The sequence below is a fragment of the Lepidothrix coronata genome, unplaced genomic scaffold, assembly GCF_001604755.1.
Source record: "Lepidothrix coronata isolate B3197 unplaced genomic scaffold, Lepidothrix_coronata-1.0 Scaffold101, whole genome shotgun sequence".
Lineage (NCBI taxonomy): Eukaryota > Metazoa > Chordata > Aves > Passeriformes > Pipridae > Lepidothrix > Lepidothrix coronata.
The window spans coordinates 652,656-670,132 of record NW_016690281.1 but is presented as its reverse complement, the minus strand read 5'-3'; the positions used below and the strand labels follow the sequence as shown (position 1 = coordinate 670,132).

Here is a 17,477-nt window from a genome sequence, read left to right as displayed (position 1 = left end):
GTGCCTCTATTTTGGTGTTCACCCTTCTGGGTGCACACCTGGGCACGGGGCAGGACTCGGTGCCATCGCTGTGGGTGGGATGGCCTTGGCAGGGATAGCCTGTGTTCTGCAGGACATGGGAATGACATGAACAGGGACACGTGTGGCAGCAGCAAGGGCTCAGGTGGCACTTGCAGTGTCAGTGGTGTTCAGCAGCATAAATGTCTCTGACGTGGGGAATGGGATGGATGGGGTGAGCTTTTCTCTCCCCTCTCTCCCTGTGAGCTGGTCACTCTTCCCTTTGGTTTAAGGATTGCCCACACCAGTGACCTCCCTGCCACCCATTCCCTGAATCCCTGTGGCAAGCTGCAGCCTGTCCTTGCTGCTGCTCCTGGATAATGACACTAAACCCTCATCTCTCACACACCCTGAGCAGCACTGGAAGGTGCCCCTTCCAGGCCCAAAATATAACAAAACCTGTGCACAAAAAAGGGCAAAACTGAGGGTCCCATGGCTTCCCCACAACAGTGGGAGTGATTAATGGTGCATCAGTGCGGTCCATCTTGCTTTTGTTTAATTATCATTTTTGTATTGTTCATGTCTCCAGAGACCCAACCGGGCAGGAATAGTCTGATGGATTATATATGAAATCCAGGTCAACACGTCCAAGTGTTATTGCCTCATAATTTGCTGCACCACAGAGGCTGATAGAGATGCCTCCTGTTATTAATTATGCCAATATATTTTCCTGAGCAATGTGAGTAATCAGGCTGTGTACAGCACGGCCACGGGCCTGTCCTGGGTCTGTTTGTGCTCGGGTGGAGGTGGCTGGCTCGGGGAGCAGGCAGCAAAATCTGCACTCGGTCTCAGTCCTTCTCTTCCAGAGCATTCAGGGGAAAATACACCTTCCCAACTCTGCACTTTGTGTGCCAGGGAGTCACAAGGCAGGGGGGGCAGAGCAGGGGCTGCCTCCGGTGGGGCAGCTGCTCTGGGGGGACAGGCACTGCCGGGGGGACCCCGTGATGCTGCCCAGCACTGCCTGGCCTCATGTTTAGCCCTGCAGGGGTGGATGACACTTAAATCACAGAGACTTGTCTGCTCTCACTGAACCTCTGAAAAGTGTATCCATGAAGTTTTCCTGTAACTCATTTCATTTTCCTTTACAAGTTCCCAGTGCAGGATCTGTGCGGTGCTGAATGTGGTCCTGGCACCTGCGGGGTCACGGTGGGCTGTACCTGGTCACAGGTCATGTCCTGGTAACTGCTGTCAGTCTGAAGGGTCCCGACAGAACACAGTGTTTGCAGCTTGGCCACAGTGTGAAAAGATTCACAGAAAACCAGGTTTTGACAGAAGCCTCTCCAGCTTGCCAGGCACATTTGCTCGGTGTCAGGGCTTCAGCCTCCCTGGCAGCCCGGACCTCAGGGGAGCCCTGACCACTTAGGCTCCCCACAGTGCCACAGCTGGCACCAGGACCTGGGCAGTCCGTGGTCCCCAGCTCAGCATCCCTGAACCCTGGCAGAGGTGGAGCTGCCGCCAGAGCTGAGCTCTGCCAGCCTTCCCATGGGGACATGACCCTGTGCCTTGTCCCTGCCCCTGGCTCTCAGAGCTCTGCTCCTGCACTGCAGTGGAGCTGAACCTTCTCTGTCTTTTGTCTCCATAAAGGTCAGAGAAGAGCCGTCGCCCTTTAAGTGCCAAGCCAAGATCTCCCACCCTGCAGTGCCAGAAGACCCGGAACAGTAAGGCAGCTGCTCGCCCTCCCCGAATGGTTGCTCCTTGGTTGCATGAACATTGGGCTGACTCCAGCCATTTTCTCCCTCCTCATCACGAGTGTGATTGTGAAGGTTTGTGTCTTCCACACCACCCAGGGCTGGCAGTCACACAAACCAGGGTGCTGGTGACGGGAACCGCCGCGTCCTCCCAGTGATGCTCCCAGACCTGGAGCTGCTATTTTCCTGACACCAAGTTATCCTGCAGCAGGAAGGACAGGACACAGGGTGGGGATGAGTCCTGACTTCCCTGGGCCTCAGAACCCCTCTGAGGGCATCCAAGAGCCATTCAGGCAGATCGAGGGGCTGGACTGCAGCTCCAGTGACAGGGGCCCTGTGAGCCCCCAGCCCAGGGCATGGGGCAACTGTTGGTGTCAGGGAGCCCCAGGCTGGTGACCCCAATGCTGTGGGGTGTAACTGCCTCACTGGAAGTGGGGGAACTCGTGCACTTTGGGAAATGGAGGACAGGGCTGGCAGGGTGCAGGGTCAAACCCAACAGAATTAGGGCAGAAGCTGCTCTGGGTGGTCCCCTGGGATCCCTGCCTGCAGAGGGAAGCACATACCTGATCCTGTTAAAGTGTCTGACACCTGCAGAGTGCTCTTCTTGTCCTTTGGGGTGAAACCCAAAGCTTCCACTGAGCTTTGGAGGACCTGGGTGTGGCAGAGCCCGAAGTCTGGCTGCCTGTGCCCAGGGCTGGCTCAGAGCTGGAGGGGCAGCACAGGGATGTTTTGTACAAAGGCAGGAGGCAGCACAGACACATAGAGACAGGCTGTGGCTCCCTGGCTGTGCCTGACCTTGATTTAATTACACCAATGGCTGCAGTTGGCTCCCAGCCCGAGGCGGGCGATCCCTGCCAGGCCATGGGTATGGGTCCCCAGCAGTCCCGTTTTCCTGCAGCCCCAGGCAGGCTGAGTGTCAGGCTTAGGCTCCCCACAGTGCCAAGGGGGCGTGGGGACTCAGGGGGCTCAGGAGACTCAGTGTCTCTGCCTTGGCATGGGATCCAGGAGCCCTCCCCTGACTGGTGGACCCATGTGGAGTTGGGATGGATGTGTGTGTCCTGCCCCTGTCAGGGCACAGTGCAGTGGTCAGGTCCCCTTCCTCAGCTCTGCCTGGAAGGCACTTGGAGCTCCTCATGAAGTGAAGCCTTCCTGGAATGGTCCTGCCCCAGAGATTCACCCATAAGCCAAGAGGAGCCTCCTTTATTCTAGATTTAGTTAGTGGGACTTACCCTCTACCCCAGGTCAAGCCCATTGCTGAAAATGCCTCTTAGAAGCTCCAGTCACAGTCAAAATTCCATCAGAAAATGAACTCTGACTGAAGCAATGCGGAGCTGGCCAGGATTTATGTGCTCCAGGCTGGAGCCCCTGTGCCAGTACCTGGGGAAGTGCTGCCAGCACACACCGTGACCACTTCCAATTTCACAGCACTTTGAACTCACTCTCATTGAGGTTGGGGAGATGAAAAATGCCTTTATTAAGGGAAGTCACAGGTCTCTGACTGGGAGCTAAATGAGTTTTAATGTGAGTGGGGAGAGCAGGAAAGGGTGCAGGAAGGAGGACGTGGTGATCCCTGGCCTCCCCTGGGAGCCTGTCAGGGCACAGCACCTCCCGAAAAAGGATTGTCCCTTGGTTTTCCTGTTGCTGTGACTGCCTGGAGATGGTTGGTGGCATTCACTTTGGACCAGTGAGGTGACATGTTACCTTGCCATTGCCATGTCACCCAGTGACATGGTTTCCACAGGTGGGGGGAGGTGACCCCCCACTCTGCAGCCAATGTGCTGGGCCCAGTGCAGAGCTGTAAAACACAGGGATTTCAGGAAGGGCCCAGTGCAGAGCTGTAAAACAGGGATTTTGGGAAGGGCACACGGCTCGTGTGTCCCCACAGCCAGGGCTGAGGTGTGCACCCCATCACCCATGTAATGCTGCAGGTGTTCCTGTTCCCTTCTGTCATAACTCTGTTTATTCCTTGAAATGTGTCAGTCCCAATCCAATGTTTCCTCCAGTTTCCCTGCCCCAGTACTGACCCAGATGCTCTGCAGTGAGGTCTCCCAGACCAAGATCACCCTTTGCTGCAGAAACAGAAGAAAAACATCCCAGTGGTTTTTCTCACTATCCTTTTGGCACAAGCCCTGGTGATGGCCATGGGCTTGCTGGGCTGCTCTGCTCCATCCAGACCTCCCGACACTGTTATTCCCAAAAAGGAATCCCAAAAAGAGTGGCCATCTGTACATGGGCATACATATGCACACACGTGTGTAATGTGCTTTAACAGTTTCCTCAGTCAAACCCGCCGCTCTCTGTGCCAGGAGTGTTGGTGCTGATCTCCTTGGGCACCCCCGGTGGCTCCCACCCGCAGTGACTCGGGTGCCCAGCGGGCACAGAGCTGTGCAGGGTGTCCGGGCTTCCCGCTGCTCGTGTGTCCCCAGCAGACCTGTGTGGGTATCCCCTCCTCGTGATCTTTCATTCTTGCATTTGTAGCTTTACTCCAGGAATCAGGCACCAAACCTGGAGCAAAGTCAAGCCCAGACCCTCCTCCTGGCTCATCCAGCCCTAGAGTTTGCCCAGGGCTCTGTTATTATCCTGCATCCCTGTAATTAGCTGCTTAGGCTGTGATTGCCCCATTGTCCGCTGGATGGGTTTAATCATTCTTTTCTCCTACAGTGGCAATTTTGTTCCAATTAATTATTTCAGTTTGAACAGCAATAGCTGGTTGAGTTTAGAGAGAAATTAAAAGGGTAGGGAAGGATAATGAGGAATGAGCTAACTTGGGAAAGGCTGCAGACAGGGCTGAGCGGGTCCCGCTTCTCTGCCAGCCTCTTGCTTGCTCCCCAGAGAGCTTTCCAGGGCTGGGAAATGTTCTCTCTGGAATCGAGGATCTGGAGTGACACAGAGGCACTGCCTGGCTTCATCCCTGCCTGGGGGTGAAGGGATCCCCAGTACAGAGTGTTGTACTGGGTCTGATGGCAACGGGGAGGGGAGGGGAGCATACTCAGAACCCAGCCCCAAGGGAAAGTGTTGCTTGTTGTAGTGATAGGACAGGGGGGAATGGCTTCAGACTGACAGAGTAGGGTTAGATTAGCAACATCTGGCTGTGGCCCTTCCCTTCCCACAACATCTGGCCACTGGGCTGGCTGACAGACAGCAGCTGCCAGTTGAGGGGCAGACGCAGCAGCACATCCCATGCTCCTGTTGTGCAGGGCCGTGGAAAACTGGATGAGGAGGGAGGGATGGTGTGTCCAGGGAGGCTCAGGTGCTCCCTTGCCCCAGGGTGCCTCCAGCTCCCTCAGCCTTGTGTCCCAAGCTAACCCCATGCAGGGTGCCAGGGAGCCAGGGCTGGAGGGGTCCGTGGTGAGTTGGAGCTCCCAGTGGGGGGGAGCTCAGAGGAGCTCTCACCCTGCCACGCTGACCCAAACACTGCTACAAAACACGTGATGTTACAGCAAACCGAGATCACCACATCCCTCATTAACTTGGTGGAATTACCCAGCGTGGGTGACGTTCTCAAGGTGATTTGGGATGAGAATGATTTAGAATTTTAAAAATTTAGAAATAAATAAATTTAAGGTTAGCCAAGGTTTTGAAGGGAGAGAAAAAACCATTAATGCCTTTCAGGAGTTACAAAAATGCTGCCTGTGCAATTCATGTATAATTCAATGAATTCCAGAGCAGTTTGAATATTTAAATTATGTATGATCAAAGCAATAAAAAAATCCCCATTTTCTCACTTCAAGCCCCCCAGACACAATGCTCTCCAGTGTGTCCCCCCCAAAAGGCAGCTCCTGCCTCTGCACTTCCAGAGCTGGTGAGCCTCATCGCTCCCAAGAAATTGAGTTAGACTGGAAAAATACGGCCTCCAAGTGCTGCTGCTGTTCCCTAATCCAGGCGGATGCGCCGCTCAGCCAGCGCGTTGCCAGGGCGATGGGCACAGCCGGCAGGGCTGGGGAGGGGTGATGGGCACGGGGCGTGGGGAAGGAACCCCCCTGCCCACAGCCGCTGTCAGTGCCCGGGGAGCCCAGGGCCGGGGATGGAGCTCCCGGAGCCGGTGCAGGACGATGGAGGGGTCTCGTCCCCCGCCTCTCTCAGGGTGTCAGGGGCTGCAGAGCTGCAGCTCCGGCCTCGCTGCACATTTGTTCCCCCGTGGATGTGTCTGACTCCTCTCCCAGCTCCAGCACTCAGGGGCTTGGACTTGGCAGCTCCCCTGGCTGTGACCAGGGAAAAAAGGGAAAATACCAACTAACTGCTCCCTCTGCCTATCCCTCCACCCCTCTCCAGATGCTGTAAATTTTCATTAGTACTCTGTAATTTAATGATCTATTCCCAAGAGAAAATTAGTCTTCAATTTACAAAAACTTCCCTGTTAATTTAAGAATAATAGTAGAGAGCACTGCAGTGCCAGAGCTGCATCCTGTGCCCCCTGCTCCCTCTCCCACAGCCTGGCAAAGGACAAATGCAAGGGAGAATTCCAATAACTCACCAAAGCCCACTGGAAATCTCCCAGTCAAGACTGCAAAGGTGTTCTTGGGAGCAGGAAAAGCAACTTTCTCCTGAAACAGGAGGTTATTTTGAACCTGGCAAATACCAATTCAGCTGGAGGTTGGTGCTGGAAGACTAGGAGAGAATGTGCCAGGCTCGCCAGGAATATGCCAGGTGAGCCATTGGTGCTCACCCAGGAGGCAGCTGCCACTGAACCCTCGGGACTTTTAAACAGTCAGTCAGTGCCAGGCCCTGCAGCATCCTTGGCAGACCACTCTGCAGCCACAGTGTGGTCCCTGGGTTGGGCAGGACCACAGTGGCTCTGTCTGGGGCTGCTGCAGGTCCCTCAGTGCAGAGCCAAGGCTCCAGGCTCTGAGCCTGCCCACCCTGCCAGTGCTGCCCAGGCTGGGTCCGAGGGCATCGCTGTCCCCTCCTCATGCAAACGCCGAGTGTGGGCCGTGTGTGTCCCTGGCAGATATTGAGATGGATGATGGTGGCTCTGCTCATTAGAGGCTGTGGCAAAGGGTAGGTGCTGTGAGTCTCCATGCTGGGGGAGAGCTGCAAGGGAAGCTCATTAACTTGAAAAATTGGGTCCAGAGGGCTCATTTGTCTGAGATCAGTTCCCTGGTTTTTCTAGTAATATGGAAAATGAGGGAGGGGGATCTGAGCCTCTCCTCAGTGACCAGTGCTGTGATTTACCCCTTTCTCATTCACGTTCTCTCCTTCAAATTGCCTTTAATACTGTTTATTTTCCATGGGCCTTAAGCCTACCCATGTGGAATGTATGTAACCCTTCCCTGCCATGGTACTGTACCCACAGGACAGAGCAGACACTGTGACATGTTTGCTCAGCCTGGCACCACAGGGATGCTTTTGAGGGGCCCATGATGCCCCCCAGGTCAGGCTGGGGTGGTCCCTGGCACCCACTGCCAGGCACTGCCATATAGGCTTGTTCTCTGATCCCTGGTCTCCTGCAGTAGGAAGTTTGTGCCCCCGTTGCCTTCCTCATTCTGCGGGGCTGTGGTGGGTGGCTGGTGGGCAGAGCCTGCTCTGAAGCATCAGGGAGGGCTCATCCTGGGTCTGGCACTGCCACTCACATGGGGAGGTGCCAGACCCTGTTGCAGGGAGAGGCTGTAACTTCAGCTGAACCTTTACTTGATGATTTCCCTCGATTTTCTGAGCAGATTCAGGGCAGAGGTGTCCCTGCTGCAGGACACCTGGTGCACAGGATGCAGCGCTCCTGCTGCAGGGGGGCTGCAGGGCAGGCTGCTGGCACATGTCCCCCACCATGCTGGCAGCAGCCCCATGTGCCACCAATCACACCCCGCTAACAGCAATCACTAATTGCCCTGCACTGTTAATAAGGGCAGAGTTGTCAAACCACAGCAAATATTGGAGGGGAAGCCTGGAGTCATCCCCTGCCAATGCCCTCCCCTGGCCCTGACCCACGGCAGGAATGAGGCCCAGTTCTCTCCATGGCTGTGAGAGAAGGACCTGGGAGGAGGCCACGCTTTGAGCCGAGCCCCCGTGGAGCCCTTGGAGGTGAGTGTTTGGCCACGGGGGCTGCTGAGCCCCCCAGCACTTCTGCACCTGCCAAAGGACAGACCTGAATCCCTCTAACCCTCACTGTACCAGGGCTGTTCCCTTCCCAGCAAGCCTTGCCCCAGACGTGGTTAAATTAGAAGGGAAATCTATTTCCTCTTTTAAAAAAAAATCCAGGGGAGCAAAGTTGGTGTTAAATATAGAGATATGATATGTAAATGAATCTGACAACTGAGTGAATAAAAAATGAAGGTTTAAATTATTGAAGGGTGGGAGGAGATGGCGCATGCAAATAGCATTAATGTGGAAAGAGGCAGTGCTCGGAACAGGGAAGGAGGTTTTGAAACGTAATTATTTCTTTTAAGAAAAACACTACATATGAAATAAAAGCCAACAGGGCCAGCGTGTGATTGTCTCAAAGCCCTTTCTCTCCTGCTTGTCCCTTTACCCTCCTGGTCTTTTTTTCATCCCCTGCAAAGCATTGAGAGAAATCGAAGGCTACTGAATTTTTCTAGCTTTAATTAAAATCAGATGAATTAAGTTTTGATTGCTTGAGAACAAGTGAGAGCCGGGGATGGCCAATCACAGGCTGCTGCTGAGAGGGCAGGAGGGGGTGTTTGGTAATTCATTTGGTGGGGTCAGGGCTCTGTGGCTGTCAGAGCCAGCGCAGTCACAGCCACCCCCTGGAATCAGTGGGGACCTCCAGCACTTTGCAGAGGAAGCATGGACTTAATTTACATGGAAAAACACCTGCCTGAAGATGTTAACCAGCCAGGAGGAGTTCAGTAGGGCTCAACTGTGCAGACACTCTGCCGGCTTTTGTTCCTGTTCCTCCCTGTGCTGCAGAGCCCGCAGGCAGGATCAGACTGAGCGGGGCCGGGTGAGGGAGCATTAGCCATTCAGTACTGAAAATAGAAAACTCAGTGGTGATTTTTATCAGTGATAAAGCAGACAAGGAATTCTGGCAGGCAATCTGTGAGCACAGAAAATGTCCCCATCACCTTCCTCACAGCTGTATTTCTGCCTCTCTGACCCTGTTCAGGACTGATGGAGCAGATTACGGGTTCCCTTTTCCTAATTCAGAACTTGATGGCTTGGGACAAGTTGTTAAAGTTATAGATCAAAATGTCATTTATTAGAAAAGTGCCTCTCCTGGGATTCTTATCCTTCATTCATTATTTGTCGTGTGCTGACAGTGAGCCCTGTTCTGTCTAATCTGTCTTTCTGGCTGTTTATACAGCCCTCACCACGGCACCACCCAAGTGCCTCCCATTGCTTAAAAAATGATGGTTTGCTTCCTGCTCCCTCCCCTGCTCTGCGAAGCCATGAGGGCTTCAGGATTTATGGAAAGCGTATGGGATTGACTTTCCCATTCCCTTCCAAGATACCAGTTGTGGAGGGTCCTCCCCAAGGGTCTGCCCGAGGGGCTCGGTGGGGTGATGTGCAGGACTCACTCCACTGCCTGGGGTGCTGCCATCCTGGGTGTTTTGGTGGTGACTCCTGTCATGGAGCAGTGACTTGGAGTGGTCCTGGTGTCCCCCACATCACATGAGGCTTCCCTGGCATTAGCCCCTGTCTGATGTTGGCCTCAGGCAGGGGGTCTTCCAGCCTGCAGTGGAGAACCCCCTGTGTTCCCTGCCTGGCCAGTGCCTCAGCCCACTCCTGGCAGGACACAGGAGCCATCCACGTGGACTCGCCGGCCGTTCAGACAGGACACGGGAGCAGTTCCTGCTTTCTAAATGATAAATCACCCTACACCACTATCAGACACCCAGATCATGTTCATCACCAGCAGCCATTCATGACATAATTCTGCACAGCAACTGTTACATCTTCTGCAGATGATCCAAGAGCTCTCGGGTGTATGGGGTGGTTTGCTCAGTCTGTGTCCCTGCCCAGGCCAGCCCAGGGGTTTGTGCCTCCTGCATGAACCAATTACAGCAATTCCTGCCTCCCCCCTGACAGCTTTTGTGTTTATGAAATGAGGGGGAAGAGAATTCCTCCATGGATCCCCACCTCATTTTCACTGTCTGCTTGACAGATGTCACTCATGCCACTTGTCAGGCCAGGTCCCGGGCCCAGCAAGACACAGAGCTGGCATCTGGTCTGGCCTCTCTGTGGGTTCAGCAGGGCCCTGGTGGGACCAGTGCCCGTCTCTCAGCTCCCATGGTTCCTGTGGCTCCCAGTCCATCTCAGTGCAGGTCCTTTCCTGCCCGGTTTGGCCGCCGTGTCTCCATGGCGACGCGCTCTCCCTGCCGCAGAGCATCCTTGGCTCGCCACTTCCAGCGCTGCATTTGTATTCCCAGCCTTTGTCTCCCGCCCGGCGCTGGCAGCCGGCCAGGCCAGGCATCCATTTCAAAGCAGCCTTTGTTTTATCGGTGCAATAGCTGCTCAGAAATCCATGGGATTCAATCAGGGCGAGAACACTGTGTTTCCTCGCTCTCCTCTTTCCCCCAGCCAAGGTGCTGTTGCTCAGCGTGACCACATCGCCTGCCGGGGGCACCGGGATGGGGCTGTGCCAGCGGCCTCATATCTGACAGGCAGGAGCAAGCGGGGGGAGACATTTTCCTCCTCCCTCCCATTCCCCAGGCACAGCTGACATTTCCTTGCCGAGTCAGACATGCCATTTCCAGCGCTGCCCTGTCCTCGAGGCTCAGGTACAGCCAGATCTGCTGAACTGCTGAGCCCGGTAGTTGAGATTCCAGCCCCTGGGCAGAGGAAAAAGATGCTTCGAGTCAACTCAGAGCCCAAAGCCAAGATCCTGCCCCAGCTCACTGCCCCTTCCCCCTGTGGCTGCCTGCTCCATCGGGGTAGGGCGAAGGCAGCCTGCCAGGGGTGTGATCCAGTAATTGCAGTATCCACCCCTGCTTCCAGGGGCATGATGTTACACATCTGCTCAAGTGTGTAAATGGGATGATGTTACACATCTGCTCAAGTGTGCAAAGATAGATGTGAAAGTGTGCGTGTGCATGCACAGATGTATTGATGCAGGTTTATGGGGACCTCGGTTTCCAGGCACTCCAGTCCCTGTGGACCTTCCCCAGGGCACAGAGAGGCAGCCAGGAGGGGACACAAAGAGGGCAATGTGGTGTCATTGCTGAGGTCCTGGTGCTCCCCAGGGCATCCCTACAACCCTCAGAGGTTGGAGTGAGGCAGGAGGGAAAGAAGAGGATAATGGGAGAACAGTGAAGTCTTTGCTAAGGGCAGAGGCAGCAGCCTCGTGTCAAGCCCTACCCGGAAAGAAAATGTCTCCAGGAGAACCTGTCCTCCGAAACAAGTGTCTTGGAAGGCAGTGGGAGCTGAGCAACCAGCCCAGGGGCAGCGGCTGTGGGGAGTGTATCCAGCAGCTAGTCCTGCCCTGCTGCTGTGGGGAGGCTTCTCCAGCCTTGGGCCAGTCCCTCACAGCCTGGGTGTGCTGAGCAGGGCTGCAGCAGGGAGTGGGCATGAAGCTGCTGGTCTCAAGGGTCTCACGGGAAGGACCTTCCATCTTGCTGAACCTCAGACAGTCTGCTAAGTAATTCACTGCATTGTTAGGGTGGGATACAACCACCTCAGCATTACAGTTCCCATGACTGGGACCACTGGGAGAATCGGGAGCACAGGAGTCCAGGGTCACACAGAAAGGTCCCGGTGAGTGCCAGCTGTGGCCCAGGCGAAGTGCCACCCTGGCAGCACCGACGTGAGTTTGCATGAGGACACTCTCACACCTGGAGACGGTCCCGCGAGGTAACGAGTGCCAGAGCTCATGCTGTGGTGTGTGGTGTTGCTCAATAAAGTGTGTCCTGGCCCCATTTTATTCTCCCTAATTAGGAAATTCGGTAGATGAATCGCTCTCTGAAGCCTAAACCAGAGCATATTGCTGGCACAGAAAGAACTGGTCTGCGGCAGAGTAGGAATTGTTTGTGCCATTGTCAGTGAGAAGTGCAAAGGAAACAGGTGAAATCTGTTAATCTGGTGCTGTGCTGAGAAAGAGCAGGTGTGAGTGAGGCAATCGATGAGCATTGATTAGAAAGGGGCTCACTCCTGTTTGACATGGAGGAGGACAGAGCAGACACACACAGGGTGTGCAGCCCCAGGCAGTGCAGCCTCCTGTGTCAGCACTCAGCACCGACCACGCTGGTGCTCTGGTCACTCCCGTCCCTCTCCCAGGGCACTGGCATTTCTCTGGAGGCATAGCTCATGTGTCTCTCACCGATTCACCACCTGGGACTAATCCTGGAGGAAGGGTGAGCTCTGCCATGGGTGCAGCTGGTGGGCTGAAGGGAGGGGAAGCTGTTTCTTGTGTGAACATCAGTGACTGCATGAGGCCATGGCAAATTATTGGACTGGAGGGCAGAAGCGGGAGGGAAAGCACTTTTCCCTTCACATGTCATCCACATCTTCCTGCTGGTGGCAGAGGTTTGTAACTCTGTGGGCTCTCCAAAGAGTGCTCTGCTACTTTTTGGAGTTGTCTTTTTGTTTAGCAAAAACATAGAAACAAGCTAGAAAGAGCCACAGCTGTGGAAGAGAGGTCAGCACGCGTGGACCTGGCAGACTCCACGTGGGCAAATCTGGCTGAGCTGCCCACAGGACAGGTGATGCCCAGGGTGGCTGGACCTGCTGCTGCAGCAGCATCTTGAGGGACCTTTAGAGCCAGGGGACATTCCTCCACCAGCCTCTATGAGGGATTAGACTGGGCCGTATTTGCTAATGCCTGGGAAGTATGGAGTGTGGGCACTGGGGAGAGCCATAGGGAGCCCACCAGTGTGATTCCCTTTGGAAGTGCAGGGCAGCCCTGGTAAATCAATAAAGATTGGGAGCATCTCTTGCACTGCACCACTTCCAAGTGCAGAGATGCGAGGCTGGTGTAATTGGCTGGATGCAGAGTGAAATCCAGGCTCAGCAATTCCATTTTGCAGTTGGCAGCCTTCCCAAATGCAGATCGGGGAACGCAAGTTGGACTGGCTTTAAAACACGGGGAAATCCTTTATCTTTGATAATTTTTTTGCTGATTTAAAGGATAGGATTAAATCCCCATTTAATAACCCCAAGTGCCTGCTCTGCCCTGCTCTGATTGCTCTGTGTAACAGTGATAGTGGTGCCAAGGCGCTGGAGCCCAGAGGCGAGGCAGGGAATGTTCTCCCCAGCACAGATCCCATGGCTGTTTGCTGCTGCAGCCCAGGAAAAAGAGCCAATTGTTTAAACCCCAGCCTCAGCACAGGATGGTGTTCACTGTTTTCCAAGGCTTTTTCCAGCTGCTTTCCAGGGGTGTTTCCAGCTGCTTTCAGGGGTGCTCTGAAGGCAAGCCCAATGCTTTCTGTTACCGACTTCCAGTTTTGTCATTTGTGGGTTTTTCTCCTAATTAAGGATCTTCAGGGTCCCAAATGTCCCTCACTAACATACACAGCCTGTCTCACTGCACCGACAGGCTCCAGGGCAGGGATTGTTTCTATCAGTAAGTGCTGCCTGTTCAGTACCTTTATACTGCCGCCTCTTACTGTCACCTGGGCTATTTTTAAATCCTGTAAATAAAGCCTCTACAATGAAAAGGAAAGGAGCCTCCTCACAGAGGAACACAGAGAATTGCCGTGTTGACGAGGAGACTGTTTCCCCTTGTCTGTCAAATCAGCTCATTTAGATTATTTAAGTCAAGAGCAATTTTGAAAACAATCTGTTTCTCCCGTGACAGCGGCTTCGCCCCGTGTAATGACTGAATGGAACGAGCGGCTGAGAGTTATTGATGGCAAAGTCTCGTGTCCCCAGACCTGCGCTGCTCCCAGCACAGCCCCAGCTCTGTTTTCCCCAGGCATGAAGTAGATGGTATTTTCTAACATGTCGGCTTCCCGACTCCACGAAAGCCTTGACAGCAAACTGCAGCTGAAGGGCGGAGGGGATGGGAATGCTGAAATGGCGCCAGCTCCCCTTTAACTGTTTTCAGCCAGTGCATTTCTCTGCCTCCTGCAGTTTGTTCTCTTGCTCTGATGACATGAAAATCCTAATTAAAAAGTGAATGGGGATGTGATGATGGGAGGACCCGCGTGCGTGCCAGGCTGGCAGGGTGCAGGTGGCGGCTGCTGTTGCAGGGAGAGGATATTTGGGGATCTCTGCCCAGAAGGGCATGTTTGCCGAGTGATGAAAGTGTAACTGCACAGATCATCCCTGGCAGCTGCCTGAACACGGGTGGTGTGTTTGCCCTTGAAGAGTTGTTTCCATTATTTCTAATTTCTGATGTAATGTATGACCACAGTGCTGCGGAGCCATTCAAACACACAACAGAGAAGGGTGGCAGGGTGAGGAGGAAGCACTGCTGGAGGTTCCTCCCTTCACACACTGCCCTGAGCTCTCCTTCCTGCTCAGGAACATGGTGGTTCCTGGGAACAGTGATCCCATGAGGGTTAAGGATTTATCAACCCTTTGGCTGAAAGCAGTTCCCAAACCAGGTGGTTCCATATGTCTTTTCAAGCACAGGGATGCTGCTTTGCTGTCCCTTTGCTGGTAGAATCAGGAATCTGAGGCCTTAGCAAAGAACTCCCGAGGTCCAAGCTTCAGTGAATACCAAAGGACAAAGACTGAACTAAATAACTGTAGTAAGCAGGAGAGAAGGTCCCCCAGAACCTCTGTTCCCAAATAACCTTAGGCTCAGTGCAGGTTAAGGCTAAAACCAGGAGTGGGTGGTGAACATCAGAGTGCTGCTTCCAGCCAGCTGCCTTGACCTAGTACCACTGCTTTGACTAACAGGCTTCTGCACGGGTGAAGCTCAACCTTCCAGTTCTTCCAGAAGCAAATGTTCTTCCTATTTGAGGGTTTATTAATTTCCCTTGTGTATCCAGGAGTTCACCAGCCAGTGTCATATGTGTCAGAACTCAGCTGAGCAAAGTGTTACCTGTGAGGGTGAAAGAGGTAAGAACATGACGCTGATGGAAGATGATGATGGGGTAGGTAATTGAGGGTTGGTTCCTGCAGCTGACATTTACACTTATACACCGATTATAAATATATATACACTGGTTATATATACACTGATTTGCTGACAGTGTATAACCAGCTGCAGCATTTACAGCACAGAATGGAAGTCACCACTGCAGCAGTCTAGTTGCTAGGAGCATGTGCATAAATAAAATTAGAGAACAATCTAAAATAATAAAGAAAGCTGCAGACCTTGACTATGAATTTTATTGACAGTGGCATAATACAGTTAACAAACTGACATAACAGGAGTATATAACGCATTCATCAGCCTTCCCAACTGAGGACAGACTTAACAGCAGCCCTCCTACACCACGTGTAGTACCTCCAAAGAGAGATGAAACAGGGCTGCTGTGAATGGAACAGTGAGAGGGAGCTGAGTCAGACTTCAGGAAATAATGGCTTTCAGTTACACACAATTACATGACAGTCCAAACTTTTTCATATGAAGAAAAATAAACATGACCAAATTAATTCAAACCAATTTCAAACTGTCAGTACCCTTTAAGTCCAATCACTTTATGCCTGTGCATGTTCAGCTCACAGCAATGTACTCTGCATTACTAAGCCTCTGTGGACAAAAATACCCTCCCTGGCTACTCTGCATTGTCATAAACCTCATCTTTAATAATGTATGATCTTCTTCAGCTGAAAAACACTGTACTTCATTCATGCAGGCAGAGACAGTGGATACTGCAGCAGATTTCCAGGGACAATTGCTCATATGCCCAGGGCATCCGTTCATGTCACAGGAGAATCAAATAGCATTCATTTTTTCACTAGCATTGACAAGAACTGAAGCTAGGCTGGTAGATGCTGGTGACAATGTGCAGCCGGGTGCAAAGAGAGAGCAGGAAGTTCCCTACCCCTACAAAACCTTGGACAGGGAGTGCCTGTCAGATGGAGAACTGTTCACTGGGACTTATCTGCTCTCAGTTTCACTTGTTCCTGACATCACTGCTCTCAGTTCTCATCCCTTATCCTGTTCAGTCTTTTGACTGGCTTGATTTTTCTAATTTCTGGGATACTGTTACTGAAGCCAAGTCCAGTAACACAGTGTGGCTCATATACTCCTCGCTCTTCATTTTCTGTATTTGAAGTTACAGTATCTCTGTGTGTTTTGGAATAAGCTCTGTGTTCGCTTACATCAATCTTTCACCAGGTTTGCCAGTGCTGGGGACACTTCTATTCCCTCCCTCAACCCAACAGAGTCAGTGGAAGGGTAAGAGGTCTCTGGTGGTTATTTACACATTAACACTCTTTACCTGCCAGTTATTGGCGCCCCAAGCTCGGTGCAGAGCCGGGCACACTGGCAGTGCCCTGGTAGAGCTGCCCAACACACGGAAAACACGTGGAAATGGATGTTATGTCCATCCGTGTCTTGTCCTGCACTGCTTGTGGAACAACTGTGCTGTGCTGAGGGCGTTTGATGAGACAGCACGTGGAATTCCATGTGTGTGCCTGGGAGAGTGAAGGAACATGTCGGTACCCGGGACCTGTGGGACCTGTCTGCTCCCTATGGCTCCCCGACAGGAGGGCACAGTGAGGTGGGGCCAGTCTCCTCTGCCGTGCCTGCAGTGACAGGACCAGAGCAAATGGCCTCAAGCTGAGACCAGGGAGATTCAGATTAGATATCAGAAAATATTTTTCACTGTTTGGGTAGTCAGGCATTGGAAGGGGCTGCCCAGGGAGGTGGTGGAGTCACCTTCTCTGGAGGTGTTTGAGAGGCATCTGGATGTGGCGCTGGGTGATGTGGTTTAAGGGTCACAGTGGTGGTGCTGGGTTGACAGTCTGACTGGATGATTTTAAAGTCTCTTCCAACCCTGATCACAGAATCACAGAATATCCTCATGTGAAAGGGATTCACATGGATCACCCAGTCCAACTCCCTGCCCTGCCCAGGACACCCCAACAGTCCCACCCTGTCCCCGAGAGCGTTTTCCAAACGCTCCTGGAGCTCTGACGGCCTTGGGGCTGTGACCACTGTCCTGGGGAGCCTGGTCAGTGCCCGACCACCCTCTGGGGGAAGAATCTTCTCCTGATGCCCATCTCGGCCGCCGTGACACAGCTCGAGGTGCAGTGATGCGACGATTCCGTGATTCTCTGACCCCGGGCCGGGCCGCGCCATGTCGGGGCGCCCCGGAAGCGCGGCCGGGGCGGGTTCGCTTCCTGCGCGCGGGGCGGGCGGGCGGTGGCGGCAGGAAATGGCGGCGGAGCTGCGGCTGCAGCTGCCGGGCCCTCCCGCTCCGCAGCGCCGGGCTCAGCCCGCATAGAGCCGCCGGCCGCGCCGGGCCCGCGCCGCCGCCTCCGGGACGGACTCCGAGCACTTTACATACATGAGGTACCGGGAGCGCGGGCGGCGCCGCCCGGGCCGCGCGGGGCGGGGGACGGGCCGGGCGGCGGAGCCCCGGGCGGCCCGAGGGGTCGGGGTCGCCCTCGCCGGGTCGCGGGGCCGGCGGAGGGGCCGCCCCGGGGGGGTCGCGGCGCCCGCCCAGAGCGCTGTTCCCCCCACCCCGGGCCGGGCTCTGCCCTCCCCGGCTCGGGGTTCGCTCCTGCGGGGCCGGCAGCGCTCGGGGGCCGCCGGTGGGGCACGGAGGGTCCCGGGGCTGCGCCGGAACCGCATCCGCGGGATGAAGTGATGCAGCAGAATTGTTTTCCTTAAAGTCCTTGAAAGGGTGAAGCGCAGGTAGGACGGAGCAGGGCTGGGTGTTGGGGTGCAGGTAGGACACGCAGGGATGGGTGCTGGGCTCCCGGAGTGGGTGCTGGGCACAG

General features: G+C 54.2%; 1 protein-coding gene across 8 annotated transcripts in view; it reads left to right on the top strand.

The window, feature by feature from the left end:
- The first annotated feature begins 1,805 nt into the window (after nucleotides 1-1,805).
- TNRC6A (trinucleotide repeat containing 6A) overlaps nucleotides 1,806-17,477 on the top strand; it is a 58,276-nt gene continuing 42,604 nt past the window's right edge. For 5 of the 8 annotated variants that reach the window (XM_017823167.1, XM_017823162.1, XM_017823164.1 and 2 more), the window contains exon 1: nucleotides 17,008-17,046. In XM_017823167.1, coding sequence (XP_017678656.1) covers nucleotides 17,042-17,046 — 5 coding nt within the window. In that variant the 5' untranslated portion in view covers nucleotides 17,008-17,041. Of the gene's footprint in view, nucleotides 1,821-17,000; nucleotides 17,047-17,477 lie in introns of those variants that run through there. The other 3 variants (XM_017823163.1, XM_017823160.1, XM_017823168.1) reach the window with 3 other exon arrangements.